Source organism: Leuciscus leuciscus, assembly GCF_965113295.1.
Source record: "Leuciscus leuciscus genome assembly, contig: HAP1_SCAFFOLD_287, whole genome shotgun sequence".
Taxonomy (NCBI): Eukaryota; Metazoa; Chordata; class Actinopteri; order Cypriniformes; family Leuciscidae; genus Leuciscus; species Leuciscus leuciscus.
The window spans coordinates 11047-38498 of record NW_028118438.1 but is presented as its reverse complement, the minus strand read 5'-3'; the positions used below and the strand labels follow the sequence as shown (position 1 = coordinate 38498).

Sequence of the window (27452 nt, the reverse complement as noted above, 5' to 3'; positions counted from 1 at the left end):
ATGTTGTTTTTTGTAGTTGTAAAAATTCTATATTGGGTGTTTCTAATTAAAGTCAGATGTTATTCTCCTAAAGCCACATTTTCTAATTTTAGCCCCTAGTGGTAGTCACACGAAACTTTAAATTGGTTACCCTCCACTTATTCACTTGTGTAAAATTCACTTGTGTATGAATGTATGAATATATGCACAAAAAACAAATGATCGCCTTTTTTAGGGCTAATCAAATGTAACAATTTCGGACACAATTATTCATAACCGCCCATTTTACAGAAATACAGTTTAAAGAATATCATTTTACTTGACTTTTGTGGGTAATTCCCACTTTGTTTTTCATTAGTTTTGGTTAGATTACATCATATCCAGTCTGGGGTCGCGTATGGTATGGCCGCAAAAGTTCAAACATTTCAATGCATCCGAAGCTCAAATTCGGCCAAAACTGTCATTTTTCTGAGATAGTGAAAAGGTGAACCAAGACCATGCAAAAAAACAAAACAGTTCTGCAGCTGACAAAAACAACACCACTCAAATTCAGGAATATTTTTATATTTAAGTAAAACCTACTCGAGTACACTTTGAAACAAGAGTACAACAAAATAGAATATACTTCAAATGTTGAATATACAAACTAGATTATTCTGAACACAAACATCTTGTTCTCCCTCTTTAAGGACTAATAAAAAGCAAAAGAAAACAAATGCGTAAGAAATGTATTTGCAGTGAAGATGCATGCTGCCGATTGACCTTTTTTCTTTTGTGTTGACAAATTTTCATTGTTCCAGGATTTGGACCCAGATTTGATTACACCCAAATAGTATGTCCTTTTTTAAAAATCCAGATTGAAATGGGAATGCAAAAATGCTTTGCAGTTTGTTTGCCAATAATACTGTGCTTGGTACAATGTGTGAGAAAAAAACAACAACAACAACAAAACATGAGCGTAACACAAAAGCTTGATTTAAAAAAAAAAAAAGAAAAAAACTGTTCTAAGGCTGCATTGTTTATAAATTCAGTAAACTGTATAATTCCTATATACAAAGTTCATTTCTTCCCTTAGTAGAGGTGGAGGGAGAATCGACACGTTCCTGTGAAGCGTGGACTCACAGTGATCGTCAAAAGAAACTGCTGGTTTTGCCTTGCGATTTTAATGTTAAAGAAAAATAGTTTTATACAAGTTATAAAAAGCTGAATTTATCCTCCCTCAAAAGTTCACATACTTGACTACAACTACTCACTCCTTAGTGTTCTGCTTAGCTGTTATTAGTGTCAAAATAGTTTTTTCTTTTAAGTGGAGAACTAGTAGTGTTCTTTACATTGGTCCCTTAATCATAATTGAAATGACGGACATCCAGGTTTAATTCACATGATGTGAGAAATGGGGCGCTGATACAGGCTGGAGTCTTTGCCTGCTTAGAATACATAAAATGAAACCACACTTGAACTTGAAACTGTACAACTCCAGTTTGATTTCCCAGAATGCGACTGAATAGTATCTGGGGATTATAAATTCATTTATCATAAAGTTCATGACTGACAAAACGCGTCACTCTTCAGCTCTCTGCTGCGAACTGTGGTTTTGAACCTTCCTCTACCACCTCTGCTGCTGCCTGTGTGGGACTGTCCTGCTCAGGCTGTTCTGCGGAAGTGCTGTCGGGTTTGGACTCTGAGGTTTGGGCTGTGCTCTTTGCTTTCGGAGAGAGCTGGCTCTGTTGAATCTGGATCTGAACTGGGACTGACACCGGACTCGACGCCGTCTGAATGGAGACTGGGACTCGAGTTTGCGTCTGGATTGAAACGGGAACCTGCGTCTTCGCCTGAGCCGGACTCTGCTGGGCGGGGACTGCCAGTCTGACCACCTGCGTCCCCTGCGCCATAGGCATGGGCGTAAGGGCTCGGACGCCCATCAGATTGATGCCTGTGGGGCTGCCCGGTTTGGCCTGAAGCTGGCACTGCGTGAGCTGGGTTGCGGGGATGGTGATTATCTTGGCGAGCTGAACTGTGATCCTGTCACCATTCTCGGCTGTGGCGGGCACCATCGTTGGCATGGTCTGGATTAGGACTTTAGGTGCGTTCATGCCAGTCGCTGAGCCAGTATTGGTGGGCGCTGTGGTGAAGAGCGAAGGGTTTGCTGACTGCACGGCCACTGTGGAGATCTTCTGTCCCAAGGAGTTTGTCATAACGACCGGCACTTGCATAGCAACCCGCACAGTCCTGGACACAAGATTATGTTTTAAAACAACAATTTTAGTCACATAAAATTAAAGTGCCCACACTATACTCATTTACAAGTTTGTTATTTCATTTTTGGGGTAAGCTAGAATTAATTTACACGATTTAAAAAACATTTTTCTCATATACTTTGCTGTAGCACTTCTTCCAGTCTGATTTGATTGGTCAGCTAAACAGTAGTTATTAAATCTGTAACTATGCCATAAGTATTGGAAGTCAATGTTTTTTTGCCCTCGCAGTGAAAAAAACAGCATCTCCTTAAAGGGATAGTTCAGCCAAAAATGATATTAAACCCATGATTTACTCACCCTCAAGCCGTTCGAGATGCATATGTCAATCATTTTTCAGACGAACACATTTTCAGTTATTTTAGAAAATGTCTCAGATCTTTCAGTGGTTATAATGTCAAGTTATGGGGTCCACCTCCTTCAAGTCCCAAAAATGTGCATGCATCCTTGAAACGCTACGTCCTACGTCGGCATCCATCTCCCGTGAACACGCGTCGACCGTTGCCGGAAGCCAGTTATTTTCATTTATAAAGTTTTAAATGTGTATATTTTTATGACAAAACCGCCATGGATTACCCTCAGAAGGCCTTCGTTTATCCCCCTGGAGCCGGATGGATTACTTTTGTGAAGGATGCATGCACATTTTTGGGACTTGAAGGAGGTGGACCCCATAACTTGACATTATAACCACTGAAAGATCTAAGACATTTTCTAAAATAACTGAAAATGTGTTCGTCTGAAAAATGATTGACATGTGCATCTTGAACGGCTTGAGGGTGAGTAAATCATGGGTTTAATATCATTTTTGGCCGAACTATCCCTTTAACATAGTGAAATCACTAACCCAATTGTTCTTTGAGGATTGGTAAAAGCAGCCAGTGGGCAGGCATTATGCAAATGTGTAACAGTGATGTAGCTAATAATGGCAGGACTACAAACAAAGCATTTTCAGGCAAGTTTCTGGAATTAACTTCCTTTGGTGTAGACATTGAGCTTTGTAATTTTGCAGATTGTTTACATGCACATTACACACTACAATATAGGTAAAGTAAAAATAAAAAAAAGATAACAGGTGCACTTTAAGTCTGGTTACCTGGGAGCGTTGGCATTAGAAATAATGGTGGCATGGGACGGATCTGTTGTCGTGGAGACTGTTACGATACGCTGAAGGGGAGTTGCAGTGAGTCCAGCTTTAGCTTTCGGGGAGCCTGGGTGGACTATAGTCCTACCGCCCCCTCTCAAGATGGCAGGAGTTTTGGAGAGGTCAGACGTCAATAGAGTGTCAGATGAGGGAGGAACGCGTTCATAGACCTTCTCTCCGATTACGTCATCGCCAGGATCGCACTTATCGTCATCGATGACGACAATGTCTTTAGGCATTTCCTTAAACTGGTAGACCAACCTCTGACCCTCCACTTTAGCCAAGATACCTCTCTGATAGTAATACCTGAGAGAGAAACAGAGACATCAATTAAACATACAATAATTTAATTCCAGTTATGGATGCCAATTGGTCAATATGTCATTCCAGCCATGTGAAATGTTTTCAATATCTTACGATGTTTGCACACACAAGGTTCTCTCTCACCTGAGCGCTCTGCCCATGGTTTCATAGTTCATGTCTGGTTTGTTCTTGTGTTTTCCCCAGAGCTTTGACACAGCTTTAGAGTCCACTAGCTTGAAGATGCCTTTCTCCCTCTGTGTCCACTTTATGTACCTGGGACAGGTGTTCTTATCCTGCAGTAGGTCCAACAGGAACTCCCACAGGTATGTACTTCCTGTAAGAAAACACAAATATAGCATAAGATCCACATTATATAAACAATATTAGCTAATTAACAGCCACTGCACTGACACTAGCAAAACACAACTAATAATCTAATAAATTTAATTAAGTAAATAATATTAGGATGGATTTTACAAATCATGTCAAGAACATGTCAAACATTTCACAATCATATAGTAATTTACTATATACACTACATATTCAATACTGCTCATTATATACATGTAATGTTACCAGGGTCAGTATTCATTTGATCAAAAATAAAAAAAAGTCAAAAGAGTAATAGTGTGAAATATTTGTACAATTTAAAAACAATTTTTTTCTGTTTTAATGCGTTTTAAAATGTACTTAATTTCTGTGTTGGCCAAGCTGAATTTTCAGCATCATTACTTCATTAATCCTACTTGTATATGATAACAAATTATTTATTGTACAAATTGTTTAGTGTTTCTAAAGTAATGAAAAATCAACCAAAACCATTTCATTCAGTAACAATGAATAATATCATGATGTACACAATGTGCAACTAGGCATGTGCGGGTATCAAATTTTCATGCTGTGATTAATTGATTGAGCTTTTATCACGGTATACGGTATTATCACGATATTTTAATTGCTCAAGAGAAACGGATGGATTGGGGGGGATGTAGAAAAAACAACAACTTGCATCACAATAGGTGTAATTGTGATCGTCAAAACATTTGGTAACTAAACAGAATTTTACACAATTTTCACGATTTCAATTCAATTCTTGGGATTTGATTTCAATCTTGATTCAATATGGACTCTTTGGATAAATATTAGGTAGGCTACAGTAGATAGCCTACATGTTAATTTTTCTCAAGAAAAAAAGATATCTCACATAATGCTGTAAACATACAGAGAGCCCTGTCAGCTGGTATTATTAAAGGTTAAAAATTAACTAATTAAATTAAATATAATTTGGTTTTCATTATAATAACAATTATGACACAAGTAAAAATATAATACAAATGTAAAATAGTGCACATATTTAGCTAAATACTCCTCTCTATAGCTAACTACGTGCTGGTCATTAAATGGCTTTCCTGAGGTAAATGTAACGTTCTGTGACATAATTGTTCACCTGCAGCTTTACTGACCTCTTTCCGTGGTTGAAAAACACTGATTGATCGATATTATGTATGAGGCATAAATACCTTTCGGTAAGTTGTACTGTGTCTTTAAATAAAAACTAACAGATGATCGATGTACTTGAACTGAGGCGCTACAGCGATCGGTCACGTCACATTTACAAGCACCAAAACGGTACCGTATTTTCCGCACTATAAGGCGCACTTAAAAGCCTTTAATTTTTTCAAAAAACGACAGTGCACCTTATAATCCGGAGCGCCTTATATATGGATCTGGCGCCTTATATTAATGTCTGTAAAACAACCGCTGACTTAAACCTTTTGTTTATACTTTCGCCTGGCACCGGAGCGCGAGCCTCCGCTGACTGCGCGCGCACCTCCCCAAACAGACGAGGCATTTATACTTGACGCAACTGTTTTGTTTTAGACTGAACACCAGACCATACAACTGATTTAGACGCGCAAACTGGGTGCCGGTGTGATGAGACGTACTAATATCCGTCTGCTCGGGCGGAGGCGCGCGCGCTGTCACAATGACGTCATTTTGCCGCGCGCGCGCGCGCCTCCGCATCCGAAGATGCACGACTTTGAGCCGAATCTGCCCGAGCAGACGGATATTAGTTTTTTATTACCTTCGCGCTCATGCGGACGCGTTGAGTATAAACAAGGTTTTACAGCTCAGCCACTTGTTTTTTTCATATTTTTTTGCAAGTGGTAGATCTTGGTTTACATTTGGACTTTGGATGTGATCTTAGGCTTGAAAAGGTTGGTGACCACTGCATAACGCAAACCCAGTCAAACGTTTGACTGCAGTATCTTCTATTCTATGCGCCTTATAATCCGGTGCGCCCTATATATGAAAACAGTTCTAAAATAGGCCATTCATTGAAGGTGCGCCTTATAATCCGGTGCGCCTTATAGTGCGGAAAATACGGTATTTATTGTCTGAATTTCGTAATAAAATGGACAGAACCTGATTCATATCAAAAGTAACCTGCTCTGTCTAGTCTGTCGGTGTCAGTGTCCTCTTTGCTCCGCGATTTTTCTCTGCGTGAGAAAATGGATGTGTGGCGCGAGAGCGTGTGAAAAGTGTAAATTGCGTGAGTCTCACGCTGAATGCGTAGAGTTGGCAGCCCTGCTTTTAGAAGGGGGATAAATCGTCGGCAGCGTTCCTCCTTCCGCCATGCTTCTTCTCCATGTGAGGATTCATTACATTAGACTATAGTGCGCGCTGCGCCGCATGCACACAGTGCTTCTACATGTGGGGATTGTTTACATCAGAGTGCGCACGTGTTTCGCGCAGCATATATGCAGTGTTTGTTTAAGCGGTTGATGGAAAATAAGCTAATGCACGTTCTATAAATATAAATTCTGATCTATATTTTTTATCATATTTTGAAGTGCCGGCGATAACAATATCGTGCATATTCATTACCGCGATTTATCGTATTACCGAACAATATGTGCAACAATAACTCATATTGAGAATGAGATGCAAATTTACTTTATTCCTTTTTGACTTGTACTTTTGATATATTATTTGTGTGAAATAGGGCCCAGATGTTTCTTCACCCATATCATATGCAAATAACACTGAATGTATAGGACGTACCTTTCCCTTCCCTAGACTTTTTCTTGATGCCCAGATCTGAAGAACCGTTTGAAATGTGATGGGGTTTGGGTTTCCGCCCAGCTAAAAGGATGAAACACACAAACAAGTTAAAAAACGTGTTAAAAAAAATTACGTTTATAAAATAAAATAAAAACTTCTGACATCCTATGTAACCTTTACACACACACACACTAAAATATCATCTAAATAGCACATTTGGTAATATTCTTGTGTTCTCACATTTTCTTCTCTTGCTGGGCTCCGTCTCCAGCATCTCAGGTTCCTGAAAAACTGTAACCACCTCCATGGGCTCGGAGTCCTCTGTGCTGACCTCCACCACCGTCTCCGTCAGCACGTCAGGTCGCATGGCCGCATGCAGGAACTCCGAAGTGTTGATACATGGAGGCACAAACACCTCTACACAACAGAAAAACAAATCATTATAGAAAGGATGTTTTTCTCACTGTGTGGCTGTCTACAGCAACGCGAAAGCTATAATTGAAGGGGAAAGAGAAAGCACTGTTCACCTGGGCTCCGGTCTCCACGCAGGCTGGAGGGAGAGTCCATGTGTAGAAGAGCTTCAGCAGCCTCGATGGTTTTATCAGAGCAATGCACACTAGAGCCATGAACTGATGCTTCCACTGCAACAGACAAAACACACAAACAAAACTTAATATTCCTGTGAACTTGGTTTGTAAAATTCTTGGGTGCATATTACAATTTTAAAAAGTATCATTACATTTATATAGCATGATTTAATAGCAAAGTGTCTACACCAGCATTTAAAAGTATACCTTTATAAATAAATCAATCAATATACACACACACCTTTAACAAACTGTGTAATACAACTTACTGGTTAATATTGACACAAACAACTTTACTTTATTACATGCCTCAGTTGTACAGTTTTTTATGGTTAATCATTTGATTTTGATCTGTCAGTTATGTTGATATATATACACTACAGTTCAAAAGATTGGGGATAAGATTTTTTTTATGTTTTTGAAAAAAATATCTTTGCTCACCAAGGCTGCAATTATTTGGTCAAAAATACAGATATAAACTTAAAAAGCCTGTTTACTATTTGAACATATTTTAATATGTTATTTATTCTTGTGATCCAAAGCTGAATAATCAGCATCATTACTTCAGTCTTCAGTGTCACATGATCCTTTAGAAATCGTTCTAACATTTACTCCTCAAGAAACATTTCTTATTATTAATATCATTAATGTTGGAAACGGTTGTGCTGCTTAATATTTTCTGTGGAAACTGATGTTTTTTCAGGATTCTTTGATGAATAGAAAGTTTACACAGCATTTATTTAAAACAAACCTTTTGTAACATTATAAACGCATTTACTGTCAATATCAATCAATTAAATGTGTCCTTGCTAAATAAAAGTTATAATTTATCTCTCTCTCAAAAAAAAAGTCTTACTGGCCCCAAACTTTTGGACAGTAGCGTAATTAATAAACGCCACATACAATGAGGACTGCAGGTACAAAATAATCTTCACGATTCACATTTAATATTTGTACACTGAACTCTCAATAGAGGGTGCTATTGGGTGGAAAACCTGTGTGTTCATGATTACTCCAAATCATATCTAGCAACAGAAAAACAGAAAATATATGTAAACCGTTTTTTTCTTTTCTTTTTTCTTTATTGTTGTTTAAGTTAATTGAATGACATACACTTAGTATGGAGGCTTTATTAAGTGTGTGATTGACACTTTAATTTGGGGTACTTATGAGCTTTGAACTACTGACTGACAAATAAACTACCTGACAGTTAACACCAACAATCAAGAGAGCTGACAAATAAGACATTGCAAGTTAAGCACTCTGAGAATAAGTGTTTAGAATCACTTAATATAACCAACTTGTATGGTGTATGGGGACATGTTTTAAGTCCCGTAGGACCTATTAACGCAAAAGTGCAACTGTAGACTTCTTGAGATCCTGCCTTTGGACCTAAATAGATCCACAGGAGTCGTACCTGCGATCAGTCTACTCAAAGCCCAATTAGTGTGCTCTATCTAAGACAGTTTAGATAAAAGAATCTGCTAACTCACAAGTCACTTCCTTGGACGCCCTGGCTCTAATTAAGAAACAGGTGCACAGACTGATCTCAGACAAGCAGTTCATGCATATATAGGACTGAACCTCTAGCCTCATTTCTCTTTGACGTTAACATCCAGAGCGACTAGCACCTGTGCCAGTCTATCCAAGCCGTCTCTCAAGTCCCATTAAAACCTGACCCTGCCCATGTTTGGCTATGTTGGTCTGTTGCTGTTCATGAGGGCTATCTTTAGGCAGTCCCAGTCATAAACACACACACAGTGTCCTCTAGAATGGGTGACCCGGCATGCATTTACTTCCTGTATTCAGACAGATCTGCCCTTGGAGACAGGACACATATGTGTAGTTATTAACAGAAAATACTGAAAATCCATATGGCTGCCAACACTTCAAACCTACGAGAATAAGACTGCTTTCAAACAATCGGTACAAATTAAAAATAAAGCTATACCAGCAAAAAGGCTGTTTTTGTTGTGTTTTTGACTACAATAGATATTCATATATTTTTATTCTTAAACAGTCTTGAACACTTTAAAGGTTAGTTCATGCAAAAAAAGAATTATTTCCAAACCTATATTATTTACATGTGGAAGAACATGAGAGTTAAGAATTGTTGACCATTTTTATTTTTGAGTTAACAACCCCATTAGGACAAAGGGTACATTTGATCTGTAAAATCCAAATCTAAAAGAAAAAAAACTGCAGTTAAAGCAACACTAAAATCTCGTAAAAATAAGCAGAAAATACAAAACATGCTTTGTCAATATGAGCAAGGAGGAATGCAGATTCCCTTAAATCTAAAATACTACAACAGCCGTTAAATAGCAGTCGCGTCATTGTTAACACTTATATAATTATAAACAAATCATTAAGAGTAGTAATGATTCAGCTGAACAACTGACACAGGAGACTGAACATTGTGGTACTATTTTGTCTGTCACTAAAATAGCGGTCCACAAGAAAGTAGTGCTGTCCCTCCTCACTTCCGTGTTTACAGTCGTCAGAGCTTTCCCTCCAGTTCTTTCTGAAGACGCTCTCCGAGCTTCCTGCCACTCAATCCCCGCCCCGAATCTGATTGGGCGACTTTCTAATCAACGCCCCAAGAAACAGACAAGACGATTGGTCAGGTGTAGGATTTCGAAAGCGGCGCGAATACTATTGGACGACGAGTGCTGTCACTCAACATTTAGACAGCCCAGTGGAATAACAATGCTTCCGCCATCAAATTAGCTCTAAAATCTAAACATCCACATTAAAAAGAAGTCAAAATATCCACTCGACACTTTTACAGCAACACATTACAGGTCAGAAAAAAACAAAGTGGTGTTTAAAGAAATAATAAAGCTATACATGCTGCTCACGGAGATTAACATTCAGCGCTAAATTGAGCGACCACGTTTAGATAACGGGACATATGCGATGTGAAGCAAACATGTATCTTATTACACAAACTCTTTGTTTTTGCATACATCTTAACATTATAAAGAAATTAAAACGTAGTTGTTATGTAGTTGCTCCGCGTGTATGTTTCCCTCTAATATGCCACATTTTCTTTGAAGATGAGGCATTAAAATAAACCAATAGTCAAACGTAAAGCTCTCAGGCACTATTTTAGAAAGAATACAATTAAATCAACATATTTCACTATAATTCACATTTTAGTAGGCTGTATTTAGGAGTTAAAAATAAAACTCAGTGCCCTTCCGACTCCAGACAGCGTGGCAAAGACGTAGGAAAGACAACATCTCTCCCACTTCCTGGTTTCAGAGCAGCGCACCACCTCCAGAGAAACCCGTTATTTTAACACACTCCACATCAAAAACGCCCTCAGCGCCGTGCAAACTGAACACTGTGCACGCTGGTCACGCATAACACAGCATGCACACCTTCACGCTACTTTTCAACACTCCTAAAGAATTTAAAGAAAATTAGGCAACGCCATGCAGGTTGCCAACCAAGGTGATCACTTCCTGAAATGCCCTCCATTACTTTAGAGCACAACTTCGCGGATCACAGCGCTGTGGCGCGAGCGCTGCTCTGCTGCACCCCAAACAAACCCACGCTGGCGAGAAAGAACACGCGCTTTGGGCTTTTTACCTGCTCGGATAAGCAGATCGAGCTGGTTAGCGGGTCCCTCATGCAGCGACGTCGCCATGTTTCGTCCAGAGGTGCAGATTCACATTGACTCGCATTGAAAGCGTTTAGAGACGCACGACTCGCAGATCACTCCGCCTCCACAGGAAATCTCCACAAACTCAACAGAGCGCACGGATCCTTCCGCGCCAAACACAGGAAATCCTCCGCGCGCTCTGCGTTACGTTCGGTTTACGTCAACAGCGGAGAGAAAGAATGAGCAAGTATTCGTTTGCTAAAAAATCTTTTAAAAATTAAAATAAAGCACATACGCATTTAACAATGCAATACATATAAAATTCTACACAAAGTGAATTAAATCCGTGAAAATAACCGTTCTATGACAGTAGGCGTTTCCATTTCCATATCCTTTTAGCGTCGTACTTTGTATTGTATTCTTATCTAGAGAGACATTCTTTATAAAATGTTCTTAAACATCTTTCTATTGTATTTTAAGCACTTTGAACTGTGATCTTTAAGTATCTGAATGAAACATCTATAAATCACTGAAAATAATTGTTCTGAATAGACAGGAATATGACAAGTTTCTTTTTCCATATTTCTATGCATGGCATTTTGTATTTTATTATCTAGACGAGGGTCATTTTTATAAAAATGTTTAGCACTTCAACTGTGATCTCAAAGTCTCCGAACGAATATTATGGGGGTTTTATGATGTCACGTGAAATTATAAGAATTATAAATCGTTAAGTGACTTAGGTTTTGACATGAGTATTACAAGTCAGTTTTATTATAATACTTGCAATAAGTATTATAATGTGAGGAATGACCATTTTCTGCACCGACCTTCAAAGAATGTCCACAAGAGGCCAGTAGAGACCCATCACTGACAGGGCCTTGGCACCAAATCTATACAAAACACGATTTTATCCATGATTTACTCAACCTCATGTTGCTCCAAACCAGTATTGCTTACTTCCTCAGAGGAACACAAAATGATATGCTAGGAAGACATATTTTTTTCATACAATAAAAGTGAATGGTGAATGAGGCTGTCAGTTCTTAACATTCAGCTTAGCGTCTCCTTTTGTGATCCATGAACAAATGAATCTACTATGAGTTGGGCAACATGAGGGTGAACAAATGTTGACTTTCCCTTTTGGGTGAACTCTCTCTTTAGCGTGACAATCTCTGCTAGATCAGTAAAATGTAGTTCTAAACACAGAAATTGGTTGTAAAAATAGAAGCGTAGTCCTGTGTTTGACTGCTAGTAACTGTAACCAATACAAGAAAACTATCTTTGTGCCACAAGGTTGATTTCATAGCAGAATCATGCTTATGTGGTTAACCTCTGAAATGATGCATCACTAAATGGCCCATAACTCCCAGCCCACAGGGATGGCATTCCATATGCTACATATAATAACAAACAAGAGTCTGCATGCACACAAAAAACAGGATACCTAATCACTGACATAACAGACATAAGAGAGCAATGTTCAACTGTTAAAGTCAACTCTCTCCCCATGCCTGAGACTGCAGCATTTAATGTCCACCATTAAGTATTTTGTTTGAGCGATAAAGGTTTAAAAATGCATAATGCTGGGTACACAGTCAGATGTTTTCAAAGTCTCACTGCCAACAGCAACTGCTGGATATCACAGGATTCAAAATATTTGACCACGCAATCACTAGAACAGAGAGCATTTAGCTCATGTGCACAAAAGCACTTGCTGTGACAAGTGTGTGGGGAAAAAAAAGTTCTTTATCTGCCATTTTAATGGGGATTTCATTCATGTTTTGAACAGCTAGAAGTTGACTTGTGACAAATCATGAACAGACACGACAGCGCTTTTGTATTGAAATCCATTTCAATAACTAGAATATATATTTTTTAAAAGGTATTTTTTAACAGGCATGCGATCAGCCAAGGACAAAAAAAAGAGGAAAAACAATTATTACCATTATTATTATTATTATTATACTACATTTATAATGATAAATTATTAATATACGATTACAATTATATAACAATAAATACATATTTTATTATAATTATAAAAAAATAAAATTATTGACAAAAATTAAATCAATAAAGAAATATAATACTGTTTTAAATGGCAATCCTGCAAAATAAAAAAGTATTTATAAATTATAATTCATAATAATAATTTTACAGAACAACAATGCAGCCTTATCTATTAACATTTATGTTTAGAGTGCATTCATTAAAGATTGTGTATGTGTGTCCATGAAGTGTTACTGAGGCCTGGAAATGTCCTGGTCAGGTGTGCTCATAGGGTTGACTGAGAATCGTTATGTTTGGAACAGTGTTCTCACCTGTCTCCAGCACCTCAGTCTCCACCTCCTGCTCCTCAGCCACTCCCTGCATCAGGTAAGTCTCATCATCGTACACCAGCACCTGAGCAGCGAAGCCCTGCTCCAACCGCGCACCGGGCACTGGCTCCACGATCACCGCAGGGTACTCCTCCTCTCCTTCCACCTCTCCCTCCATCTCTCCCTCAACCTCATATACACCCTCCTCCTAGACAGAGAACAGAGGTGTTATGATCAACAAGAAACCAGAAAACTAAACATTCCAAACATTAATTCTAACAGATATAGATTTCAAGAGCTGCTGTAAAGTTTTACTGCATTATAATGAACAAGATTTTTGAGTTCTACAAAACTTTAAAGGGTCATTCACACTAAGAAAGATAACTACTATTAGTAGTGGTCGATCGGATCGATATTGATTTTTGATGGCCAATGCCAATAGGGTGGTCGATGAGATAAATGTATATATACTGTATCATGCTATTAACTATTATCACTATTAACATGAGCGTCGTCCACAAAAACGGACGATTGAGTTGTCTGCTGCTTTAAATGCTCAATCTCTTTAAAGTCAGGTGGATTCTGATTGATCTTTTATCAGCTGGAAAAATCTTTCTGGAAGAGATTCCAATGAAATTGTTCCTGTGTTGTTATAGCTGTGGTGTGGACTTCCCAATTTAGAATGATTATTAAAACGAAATAATTATAGTTATCATGATTGGTGTAAAAAATTCCTTAACATATACCGGAAAATAAATATCATAAGCTGGTATTCACGGGATGTCACAAACATAGTCTTGCGTAGACAGAAAATTTACTATTGGCAACACGTTTGATCCACTTTGCAGCTTAAATTATGACCAAAAACTGCTCACTTTTACATGAAAAGTTGGTCTGACCAACAATTTGCTTTTTTAAAAACATTTAAAGTCCACATGAAATCAAAACTGACGTGACTATTTACTTTGTTAGTGCACATCAGTGTTGTTACTGTTCACTAAAACTAATTAAAATTTTTTAAATGGTAACTAAAATAAATCTGAAATAAAACAAAATATAAAAATTAGATGAGAAACAAACTTTGAAAACTAACTGAAACAAAATAACTAAGTTGAAGTACTAAAACTAGAAATATAAAAAAAACAAATAGAAATATAAAAAACTAAAACTAATAAAAATGACAAAGGCCCATCACAAAATTACAAAAACTAAAATTTAAACTGAAAATGTAAAAATAAAAGCTAGTCTAGTGGTGAACAATTCATTTGTGTAAGTTAAAGTTTATCTTCGTAATTTTTAGTCAAAACCCCCTCAGGAATGGTGTTCCCTCTCTAATAATAAGGAAATGGTGAGGATGTGCGTTAAAATCAAGACCTGCCATCTAATTTTCTCATTCATTTCTCTGTTTAAATGTCATGTCATAATACTGAACTAAAGTTGATCACGCAAGAGTGGTTGAAACAAAATCAGACATAAATCTGGGGGTAAAGGCTGAGTAACCTGGTGCACTCCAGAAATTTTTATTTTCTTGCTTGTGCCTCAAAAAAGGAGCACCCAACTCTCAGCATAAGACGTTACTGTTCCATCTCACAGATCATCTGATGTATATGGGCTGGCAAACTCTAATCTGATTGTCTGATCTTTGGTCAGTTCTTGACATAATAAACTACAAAGTTGACAAACTTCTTGCCAGTAGACAAAAATATGCAAGACTATGGCAAGCCTGATTCCTGCAAATTGTGTAATGCCAGCCTATCATATTGCAACATCTGAGTGCAATATCAGACAAGTGGGCTGTGGATATGAGACTAGCAGCAACTTAAAGTCCCCCTGGGGTCAAATTTATGCCTTTAAACTCATCTTTGATCACCAAAATTACATATTTAAACATTCTTTCCTTGTGAAAATAATTTCTTCATGCCTTAAAATAGCTGGAATATAACTCCACATCCTTGCCTTGAGTCATTTAGTCAGATCCATGAATATGCAAATTAGTCACCGCCTCCACTCACTCAAGCTCAGAGATCCACTTTGTCAACTTTTACTTTACCATAATAAACGCTACACGATGGCAAGTGAAAATACTAGTTTAATTCAGCCATATATGTTTGAACCAGAAACTAATTCAGAAGAAGTGTGCGAGTGAATTATACAGGCTCGTCTACATGATGTATCAGAATGGTAATGCGTTTTATGTATCGCTCTCTACATCAGACACATAACGGTAATTGATATGATTAGCCTTTTGCTTGACTATGTTATCAAACAGTTAATAATGTGCTGCTAATGTTACACAAACCACATTCCTGTTTCGCTGTCTCAGAGTCATCCAGCTGCCTTCGAAAAAACAGTATCTTTAGAAACGCTTGAACAACTCAGTGAAGGAAAGCATATCATAACACGATAATATACATCATATACATAATCCACCCACTATATTGCTAAATGTACCCAGGTTTTCATATCAACAGAAAAATATACAGTGATAACCTGGCTTTACTTGAGACTCCCCTGCTTCAGAGCATAGTTAATGATATGCTAAATCCCGCCCACATGTTGACGTGATTGGTTACAACATTGTGATGTAGAGAACAAGGGCGGTTTCAAACCATGTTTTGGTAAAGTGCGTTTTTTGATGAATTTGCACTTGGTTTGCCTTAAAGCATATTACAAACACCACATAGACGTATAAATAACATTAAAAACTTGATTTTTAATTTAAAAAAGCGGCAAATATGCTTAAAGAAAGTTTTGTAGTTGTGAAATTCTTACCGGTAAATGGTCGTCCACTGCAGTGACATACTCCACCACTGCTCCTCCACTGTCTACAAGCACCACAGACGTCATGACTCATGCCCCACACTCTGCTGACCCCCTGTGGCAAACTCCAGGACTGCAGTCGGACGGCACGACAAGAGACAAAAGACAAAAGACAAAAGACATAAGACATCAAGTAAGAAAAAATTATCATTGGCACTCCAAAGAAACAAACACATCTCAAACATTCATGAACCTCATGTGCAGAGCCAAAGCAACCCGCTCTCCTGTTCTGTCAGTCTGGTTCAACAGGAAACACACTCTTGCTAAGTAACTGAACACCAAAACAGGAAGCCTGTCTGTGAAACACTGACGCCATGGCAACAGCCAACATGCTTTTGTTTGTGGAGCCGAAATGAACTATTACAGCTGCAAAATTCTCCCAGTCCTTCTCAATACACCTTCGTAAAAAGAAAGGGAGAGAAACAAGAAACGTCAGCGGGACAGTCTAGCAGCTGAATTATTGAGTGACTTTTCTACCAGACAGCTAAAGTGACTGGGCGACACAATAAAACGGCAGCACGCACATGCTCAGACCATTGAACATAAAAGGGATACTTCTGTCAGTATTCACTCACCATCATGTTTTTCCAAACCTGTATGACTTTATTTTATCAGAGAAACACAAAAACTGAGGTAGGGCAGAATGTTCTCGCCATTCTTTTCAATGCAATAAAGTGAAAAGGGGCAAATGCTGTAAAGCTCCAAAAATGACCAAAAAGCACCATAAAAGTATTCCATATGACTAGCAATGCATTAAAATTCCAGTTACTGAAAATTATCAGCCTAAAATGCCATTTTCGGTTTTCAGAGAGAGAAAATGCGAATAGAAACTATTACTTGAACATAAGATAACGAAAACACTGACATCAAGAAATAGCAAAATGCATTTGAAATCTCATGCAATACAAAAGGAAACAAACAAAAACGAAACATTTCTCTTGTGAAAAGACAAAGAACAGCTTGTCGTTTCAGGGTACACAAAGGCTTATATTAGCCAAAAGCCACTTTTATTAATATCAATGTTAGTACTGTGTTTACTATTCACTAGTAGTATTGAGTCAAAAAAAGCCAAATCTCTATCTGGAATAGTTTTTAAAGTCAATATATGCATAATTACATACATTGCATAGTTTTTTTTAAATATTACATTAAAGATTTTCAGAGCATAGATGCCACAGAAATAATGGCAACTAAACAAAATTACCGATCAAAAATCAAATCACTTAGAAAATGTTAGAAAAAAGCAAATGCTTTCAATCGAAGGCTAATAATATTAAAATGAAATTGTTCCAAATATAATGTTTCATTTCATCACAACATAAGTCTTCTGGAGTCCTCTGATAGCTTTGTGTGAGACTAAACATTTAAGTTATTTACAACTGTACCCTCCACCACAGCTCTTAAAACTCCTTCATGTACACTCAAATAAATAATGGCATGCGTGTTGTCTGTTGTGGTAACCGACTGCGCTGCAAGCCGCATGGACTACTTTTATGGTGCTTTTTCATCACCTTTGGAGATCCAACAAATTAGTCTACGTTCAGTTGCATTGTATGAAGAAGAACATTATGAAAATTCTGCTAAACTCAAATGAGCCAGACAGAGTAAATGAAAGAATTGAACTTACACCGCATAACATGTCTTTATGCCACCACGGATGTTTGCTTTTCCTCTCATTAATCGCAAAGAGTAAATAAAGAACACCATGGTGATGACAGACACTGAAAATTGTTAAAGTCATCTGATAAATTCCCTGTTCAATTGCCACAGCAACGCAGTCACAAGGTCTGAGCCGGGGCGAAGAGGTGTGGCAGCTAAATGTGAGACACACTTCCTCACAGATGCATCTGGATCATGTTATCCGCAAATCACAAAATGACAAGTTTCTTTCAGCTTCCCCATTAGAGCTTCCCCCATAACTGCTGTGAAAGAACAACTTGTGCATTAAGCTCTTTAAATAAAAAGAAATTACTTCAAATTCCTGCATAGCCTACAATCACTCATCATCTTCTGGCTGAATAGCTTGATGAGTGTACTATTACTTGAAGGGTGTTTCAATTCAACTCAAGCTGTGTTATTAGATAGCATCAAGGAAGTTCAAGCAGTAATTCATCTGTTTCCAACCTATTGTTCCTGGTGCAGCCATGGAATTTCACAGCGTTTCTTTTCCATTCCAAGACGTATCCCAATTTCCTAGGACACATTCTAAGACGTTCCTGGTCCACTTCAGCCATCGCTTCTTGTCCTTGCAAAATCTCCACATTCCAACAAACTGACTCGGCAGAAGACAGCCACACTCCCCACAGCACCATCAGGGAAAGAGTGAGTAAAGGACCGAATCAGAGAAGTGCACGTAGTCTGCACCGTAGCATTTGGCACACTATTGCTTTAGTTTCCCGTCTTGTTCACACCTGTTCCTCCATGTCTTCATTCTTTAATGGCGCTGTATCTTTCTCTTCACAGTCGTTCACTCTATCATGCTCACATCTCAAGGGTGAGGCAGCATTTGTAAGTTCGACTCAGCATTCTGTGAGGCAGGATCACATGGTCTGAGCTTTCCGAACAGGCATCACATGACCAGGGCACAACGCTGCTTTTGTGTCCTCAACAGACTCTCCAGTGATGCAACGTCCCACCTTTAGAAACACACACACGCAGTGGACGCCAAAATCCAGCCTCCACCCAAAAGTCCTCCAGATGCAACAAATTATTTCTCAATGAGAATCTCGCCTCTGTCAAAACACATCACCTAACTGACAAAAACCCACTTCTGTTTTTACTAGATTCAGTTCAACTCTGTAGCCTTCTTCCATGGAACACAAGAAGAGATCTTTTAAACAATGTTTACGCTGCTCTTAACCATCAAATAAAAGCCTACAATGGCAAAGAGCCTTCAAAGTAGAAGGCTCTATAAAAGTATGACTGCATCACATTCAGAGTCTTAAGTCAAAATCTGCTGAAGGGTAATGGAACGACCGTTTTAAAAGGTGATTTTTCACTATTATGTACAGGATGTGCATTTTCATGGGTTGAAATAAAAGATTGTTGTCATAAGAGACAAAAACAAATTTTTTTTATTAGATTTTCAAAAGTCAACGAATTTGTGACAGCTAAATGTAACATTTTTGACAAACCAAACATGTCAGTCTCTGAGTAACATGTAATTTATTTAAGCCAAAAAATAAACTTCATTATGTAAAAATAAGTATAATGAATATGCTAAAAGCATTTCAAACGTATCCAGCACATTTTATAATAATGGTGACATCATGCACATTATGAGCTTAGACTATAATTTTTTATAGCATTTTTTTGTCATTTTCGCAGATTTAGCCTAATATAAAAAAAATACATTTATTCATATTAAAGTTACAGAAGTGATTCAGTCAAGAGCAGTGAGAGATTTTCTCTCTTTTGCTGTTTGATTAACATTAATAACACAAACGACAGCAGGTTTATTAGGCTGCTGTCACTTTAAGATGCACACGTTCACTTAAGACATAAATGACTGTGTTTACGAGGATAGTTGCAAAGATGGGCATTTTGACACGCAAGTATATGTATTAAACAGAGTTCATCACTCACGTGTGCATATAGTGAAAACTTAGAGTTGCAGTGTTCCCCACAGAATTTTGTGAAACTGTGGTGGGTGTACCTCTGTCCGGTATTGAGAATCAACCGCATGTGCTGATTGCGTGAGCGAAGTGCACACTTTATCGCGCTTTCGATTTTAGTTTGTTAGACAGCAAACGCACAAAACATTAAAGACCTTTTATGTTATTATGATAAGTTTAAATATATTTTCAGGCCGCCACAGTCTTGTTAATGAATGGGAAGCACTGAAATCTATTTGTGGCGGCCGGTCAATGTTGATATTGTGGCAGGCCGCCACAAATAAATCAATGAATGGGAAACACTGGAGTTGTCTTTCGCTGCTTATTAAGCTTCAACGGTTTAAAAATCACTTGTTTTTAAACCGCAGTGTTTAAAAACACATGCAAATGATATGCTTTCGTGACTGCGTACAGCAACATCACATAAGCGTAACCGCGATAGAGATGATAGTCCAAAGTCTCTACCGGTTGACAAATTTCTACCAGGCTATATATCATGTCTAGCGGTATATCGCCTACCCCTTAGAGGTCTTCACGGGTCCAAAAATTCACACCCAAACCCGAAGAGACCCGCAAACGAGCTACACAGAACCGACCTGGACGACCCATCAATTATTTGAAAGTTGGACCCGGACTTGTGTAGAAACGATAAGTGCCATAAATGTAGTGTACTACACAAAACCGATGAGGAGCCGTCAATTATTTGAAAGTCTGACCCGACCAGACCCTAGCGGCACATATTCCACAGCAATTTGCTATTAACAAGTCAATAAACAAGGCTAATGTTAGCAGCCTTCTCCCAGACTGTGATCCATAATCCTCCTTGCCAAGAAAGTTCCATCCATGTTATTCCTCTCTTGACGATTGAAAGAGCATTTAATCCACTCATTATCCCAGCTTCAAAAGTTCACTTGCTGTCACGGTTATAAATGACAAATGCAACTTTGCAGTTCTGCATTTTTTTGTATCTTCTCGAGTCAACTCACATAATAAGATAACTTCGACTGTTTGCCCTTTTGAACTATAATAAAAATTACTCATTCAGTGCCATGGCTGATAGCATTAGGCTACTTGTTTGCGATCATCTCTGCTCTCTGAGCCAAGTCTGACCAAAAAATTGATATAATAAGATGGTTAATTCATAATATTAAATATAAAAATGGGATAAGGAAAGTGTGCACGTTTAAGACTGCACATGCGCGTTAGCGGGAGCAACCTGAAATAGGCTACAATTTTTTACGCAATTGGAGCGTCATAGAAAACATTCATGTGACAGTTTATCTGTGAGTGTAAATGTGAGTGTACAAGGCTGCAAGCAGTTTTTGAGATTTGAAGTCTGTTTGCATTTGATGTTGCAGGAACAGGAAAACGCATGATCTCTGTGCGCTTGCATCTTGTTTTGTGTTCCACATGTGGATCATACAGCTCAAGAACGACATGAGTTTGAGCAAATAATGAAAATAATGTTGGGTGAATTGTTTCTTTAAATGTTCATTAAATCTAGCAACAAAACAAACTGCTCCTAGGACAAAAATAATATGGCAATTTTAATAAAGATGGCTTTTTTATATAACGACTCAGAACAGAATCACACACAAAAGTGCAGATGGCAAACAGGGGAAACTGTGCATGAGTCAGTGGGGGTCAAATATTTGAGCCAAACACAGAGCAAATGTTGACTGACCTTGCGCAAAATTGGTTCACAAAGCAGACAAATTTCCCTGCATTCATAAGCAGCTATTTGATGACTAAAAAATATAATGGCAGGTTATGTTCAGGAAACGGTCTCATTGCCTCCCACAGTCCACCACACTAGTGCACAGAATGCATTGCAGTCATCTGGTAAGGGTTGTGTGAGCAAGTAAAACTACAGAAAATACAAAAATTATTCATTCCTTGGACCTTTTCATGTTTTACACCATATTGGGCTTTATTTATTTATTTATTTATTTATTTATTTATTTATTTTCATCTGATCAATAAGAAAAGTTATAATTTCAAAGTGACAGTCTAAAGTAATACAAAAAAAAAAATGAAGTAAAAGTCTCTGACTTTTTCATGCTATATTGTTTTTACACCACAGTGGGCTCATACATTTTTTGAGTCAATTTACATAAATTCCTATAGCCCTAATCGACCATGGTTTAAATTAACAATCAATTAATCGTTAACCTTAAACTCTTAAATCCGAAGTGGAGGCGCCACTAATGCCGAGTTCACACAACGATTTTAGGCCCGATTTCAATCGCAATCTTCTTGCAGGCAATCATTTTTAATATCAATTTCGGTCTCACGCACACGTGATCTTGCATTATTTGCTTATCACTTCTCACGTGTGTTTGGTTGTGAAACGTAGTTTGCGGGCCAGACAGAAGTTCTTTCTTTTGTAAAGTCATGTAGTGTGAAACCTCCTGTCGCCGATCCATCATGCAGTGTGTGAACACACACCAGCAACTGAATGATACCCCAGATAGTCACGCAGTGTGAAAAGAACAGTGACCCGACTACTTTGAAAATCGTGCAGTGTGAACTCGGCATAAGTTATCAGCATACTAACTTAAAGCTACACTGTGTAATATTTTTTGTTGATTCTTAGCAAAAAACACTTAGTTCTTTCAAAAATATATGTCCTCATTAATGTATATTTACTTCTTTCAAGTAATAAAGTATTCTCGTAAGTTTATAATCTGCCAGCGGGTGAGGGGTTCGAATGCCGGTCGCCATGTTGCCCCTCCATCTTGAAACTACATTAGCCAAAGAGGGACATACCTGTAAATTCAAGCTTCGCCTTTCGCGCTTTACACGCAGTGACACAGAGACGAATGCGAGGGGGAGATTACTCGCGACTGCTGGCAGATTTGAAAGATTGCTGATGGAGGATCACGCCTGTTTTCGAGGACATGTAGCAGAGTCGCCAAGGAAGCGAAAGAGAGAATTAAAACGTCAACGCGACAGGCAAATCAGCAAGACGAAAGTCAATACTGGAGTAACTTTTCCCAGATGGAAAGAGCTCATGAGGAGCAAAGATTTTAAAACGGATGCCGAAGTTGCCTGCTTTCCTCTCGAGAGGTAATTCAGCCTATTTGTGTAAATTCGAAGTTTTATAGTTGCTTGTCTAACCATAGCATGGTTGTGCATAATGCCAGAACGACCTCTAGTATAACTTGCGTTACTTCTCCTCACGTCAATGGTGAAAAAGTATTGTTTACCTTGTAACATAAATCTGTGCTGCGACGGATCACAGGTGATAGTTTTAAAGGCGCAATTGGACGAAGTCGAACTGGAAGCCATGTTAATCTTGGAATAATAAGGCCACCGTAGGAGTTAAAACGCCCTCGAAATTGAAAGGAATAGAAACTAATATTCACTGGGTAGTCATATACAATTTCACCGCTAGATGGGGGAAAATATCAGACAGTGTAGCTTTAACCACTCGCATAACCAACACAAAATACATCGTTTTAAAGCTTAGAAGCTTGGCCTTATAGTGAATATAGGAAATATGACGACCATCACTTAACAAGTGCTTTTAAATTTGCTGACATATTAGGAGTACTCTATTTTCATATTGTGAAAAAATAACTACTTTAGATGAAAATGTGATCTGTAAAATAATAGTACATAACAGATAGACCTGTCATACATGGTCAAAAAAGGTGTCGACTAGCAGAATACAACAAGCATATTTGTTTCAGTTACAGACCAAACCATTAAGTATTTGTATGAATAAGCGCAGCTGATGCACATGTAAAAACAGTACAATGATTTTCGCCACGTTTTTGTTTGTAACTTCGCGAGACATTAGTAAACCATAGTAAAGACCGCATATCTTAGAGCAGGTGGTCTTGAACAAGCCCAAACACAACAAGACAATGCGTAAATCACAGAGTGACATGACATGCTGCTTGGCTAAAGCTATAGGACTTCTGGGATCCGATTGCATAGTGATCATGACACAGTCTTTCACAAATTCATTTGAAAGTTTAACTAAAGGAAACTGGATCTTGGGTGTGACGGGTGGCAATCGGACACTGTTTTACAGCTGGAGCACGCTTGGATTGGTTTGATCGCTCAGATTGACAGGTCTTGATTTACAATGCGTCACAGAATAGGAGTGCACATCTGAAACAGCGCTGCAAGATCACTCATCCACCAACCTTTTATTACTTTTTGTTTATTTTATGTACTTTTGTTGTGCCATTTACACAAGTAGGCTAAAGGCCTATTTATACTTCTGCGTAGGACCTACGCCAGAGCCTCTACGCTGTAGGCAACGCGTTGGTTTTAATTTATACTTCTGCGTCGTTGTCCGCGTTGACGCGCAATTAGCAATTACTCATGCAGAGGGACCATGTGAAACCCGAGGGAGGGGTTCTAGCAGACCAATCACAGCGATTGCGTCCGCGTAGAATTGACGCGTTATTTCATTTTTGGAGAGGTGCGCGTCAGAGTACGCCGAAGGGTACTCGTGCTAAACACAGCCTACGACGTAGCTACGGCGTAAGTTCGATGCAGAAGAATAAATAGGCCTAGGCCTTAAGTAGTTCTTATGTTATATTAAGTAAAATCACTTGTTTGGAGGGTTTTTTGAACCAGTGGTTAATTATGTTTTAAAATAAATGGCTAGCCTACCTAATCCATTGGATGGCTTGAAGACATGAATACATTTAGAATACGTATGGCCCGCTCGCTTAATTTTTCCTTGAGTGTCTGCTGCACGTGTTTTGCCGCACGCACCTCAAAACTACTTTAACAATGACCTTGAAAAAATTACCATTTATAAGTTTTATCGATTAAATTCTTATCGACAATTATTCAATCGTCGATTAATCGTTAGCATCCTTAATCTAAATTATCACTGATGCAGGCATTTAATATATAAATTATATAGTTAAATGGAGATCACTAGTCAAGGGGTTCTAGCGAGTCAGTATTGTGACAGAACTTCAATTTAAAATCATCAAGAAAAAAACAAGCCCAGAAACTCCACAAAAAAAACCTGAAAAACTGTGGAATAGATACAAGAAGATCAGTCACTATCCCAGTTAAATCAATAATTAAGAAGTTGAACAACGATAATATGCTTTAAAACTATCTGACAAACAATGCAATGGCAACTCAGAGGGAGCAAAGGCTTCACACATGAAATAATTGTGGTTCCAAAGAGCACTGAACCACACCCCGCTTTATTGATCTCCGAGCATCTGGAAAAGCAGGGAAACCCAGTTTGATGCCATCTTAATTTTTAAGTCAACATGAAATCCACATGATGTTTACCCTATTTAATTTCTTTGCATGATCCTGGTCTTTTCAGAGCATGTAAGAAAGTCAAATTCAGTTAACATTTATGAGTTTATTATTCACGTTGCTTCCATGACAACATAATATATCATCTGCTATGCCTATTTGCATTTAAACATCCCCCTATGATAAAGTCCAAATCAGTTTACTGGAACACAGAGATGTGGGTAGCAGGAAAAAACAAAACGGTTAAATTCAATGAAAGCACGAACAGAAACTCACCCTACTCAAGGGGATTCAATCTGCAACCCTGCAATGACCGCACGCAGGACATAATCCATCGCACACACACATGCTTTTACGCTCCACCCTCGTATGAATTTATCTCCCCAATCTCTGCACGCTCATTTGTCTCAATAACCAATCTTTCATTGGCTTTAAGAAAATGTATCATCATACTGTGATATGGAAGCAGACATGGAGATGTAATTCCTAATGGGGCAAAGAAATCTGCACCTTTCAAAGACCTTATCGCTTGAATTCAGCAACTGCTGAGGTAGATCAAAGTCCGCTGTTGTTGACTTCAGCACTTCTCTCCACTCTCAGCAGTCTAAATTAAGCGTTTTCAATCTTTTAAATGCCACAGATATGATCATCCTCGTGCAAAGGAACCCCAACTTAAATAGTTTAAAAGCTATCTATATAGTTTGTTGTATAAAGACCCAATTTATACTGTAAAAAATGTCTATATTATTTTCAAAAATATTTTCATTTCTATTCAACTACATTATTGCATTTTTCCCTTCTCGTCATAGTACTGTTATAATTATGTATTTTAATTTAATGTTTAAATCTATCTTTCTTTATTTTTTGGCCACTTTTTCTGAAAACATTTCTACGGACGGACCCCCAAATACACCCTTGTGGACCCCATAGGGTCCCTGATCCAAATGTAAAGGTCAGTGACCTTGCCAAGATAATCGATCAAACCTTAAAAGAAAAGTCTGTGGCATAATTTAAAAAGTAATCCCTTGCATATGAGATCTTATCAGAGGTTTGCATTTCACTGTAAGTTACATGCCAGCAAATACAATCATGACATCCTACCCTACCATGAGAGTGAGTTAAATCAGTGTTTACAACAGTGACTAACACAAAGCCCTGATCCTGCTGTACTCTCTCCAAATAAGTGGGCGGAACAATATAAACATTGAAGGAAATACCACACACCAATGTTATCTCAATTCCTTACAAGGAAAACCATAATTTATAGTATTCGTGTGCTCTTTAAGAAATAAAAACCTTGTGAACAGTTGATCATCTGACATTGTTGCAATAGTACCAAACCAGCGATGCATTTCAATGCTGAAAAGGTTATTTTTGAAACACTTTACTTCCATAAAAAGCGTAATCTTAGTAGGAAACCAGAGATATTAACACAGAAGCGAAACGTTAAATGGTTAGTTGTCAACTCTCTGCTAGCATTTAGCTTAGCCAGCCAGCAAATACGACACAGAGGAGCTCACAATAGTAGAAATATAGGCACTTTCAAACAAATAATCGATAAAACATTTGTATACATGTCGGAGTTACTCTTTATACTGTAAAGCGACACTAAATAGCACCGTAAAGTGCCTCAATAGATTCGTTACATAGAGCTAAGCTAATATAACCGCATAGTCCCTGCTAATGCTTCTTCGGCGTATGGACAGCGTAAAAGTAGATTTCTTACCTTGAAAAGCTGATTTTCCGAATGAAACCCACACTCTGTACTTGTTTGGTTTACACAGGTATAAGAAACTGAGTTTGGTGGGTTAGAGCTCGTCACACTGTGGCCGTTAGCGGCTAAGCTCTAACACACACACACCTGATCATCACATACACGGGTCTAAACAGACACACTGAACTACACTGACTGTGACGGGCCTCTAACACAAGACCTACTACACTACTCCCTTACACTGATCGAGCAGAGAGGACATGGAGGGTTTGTGTTTGCAGACACAAGATCCAGGTCAGAGTCATGATGTAGTAGAATGACAACGAGAGAGAGAGAGAGAGAGAGAGAGAAGGAGAGAGAGAAAGGGAAGGAGAGAGAAAGGGAGACAGATGCACCCTCAGAAACCAACTACAGATCAAGAGACTATACCAATGTATATTTCAGCAGTTTTTCTTAATATCTTGACAAATGTCTGTTTTATGTTATATAGGCATATATTTATTATTTTTATCTTATTTTTATTTATTAATTAGCACCTTATTTTAAAAATGTTTAATTTTAATTGATGTTATTGTTCATTTTCTTGTAATTACTTTTTTCGTGTATAATGCTTTGGAAATATTGTATGTAAACGTAACCAAGCTAATAAAGTATTTTATTAGAGTTAAGCTTCAAAAGGAAAAGTAGACATTTCTGTCACAATTTGGTAAAGTAATAGAAACAATAATACTAATAAAACAGGAACGTTTTTATGGTAATAAAACCCTCAAACCAAAATCAAACCAATAGAATAAA

General features: G+C 38.1%; 1 protein-coding gene across 5 annotated transcripts; it reads right to left on the bottom strand.

The window, feature by feature from the left end:
* Positions 1-522: 522 nt before the first annotated feature.
* Positions 523-26953, bottom strand: LOC309491490 (ETS-related transcription factor Elf-2-like). 5 transcript variants are annotated; one of them, XM_082190542.1, is made up of 9 exons: positions 26670-26953; positions 16035-16155; positions 13266-13470; positions 7272-7385; positions 6985-7161; positions 6745-6825; positions 3823-4012; positions 3328-3681; positions 523-2208 (listed from the first exon to the last, which is right to left on the bottom strand). In XM_082190542.1, the coding sequence occupies exons 2-9, from the start codon at positions 16107-16109 to the stop codon at positions 1548-1550; spliced, it is 1857 nt and encodes a 618-aa protein (XP_082046668.1). In that variant the 5' UTR covers positions 16110-16155; positions 26670-26953; the 3' UTR covers positions 523-1547. The 5 variants fall into 5 exon arrangements, with proteins under 5 accessions (XP_082046668.1, XP_082046667.1, XP_082046666.1 ...); XM_082190541.1 differs by lacking the exon at positions 26670-26953 and adding an exon at positions 18207-18345; XM_082190540.1 differs by lacking the exon at positions 26670-26953 and adding an exon at positions 17710-18289.
* Between the last annotated feature and the right edge of the window lie 499 nt (positions 26954-27452).

Coding starts and splice junctions, on each gene's coding strand:
- LOC309491490 (XM_082190542.1), bottom strand. CDS start 16,109: ATGACGTCTGTGGTGCTTGTAGACAGTGGAGGAGCAGTGGTGGAGTAT. Junction 7,386..13,265: donor GACTGAGGTGCTGGAGACAG/GTGAGAACACTG, acceptor TGTCTGTTGCAG/TGGAAGCATCAGTTCATGGC. Junction 6,826..6,984: donor GCCCAGCAAGAGAAGAAAAT/GTGAGAACACAA, acceptor TCATCCTTTTAG/CTGGGCGGAAACCCAAACCC.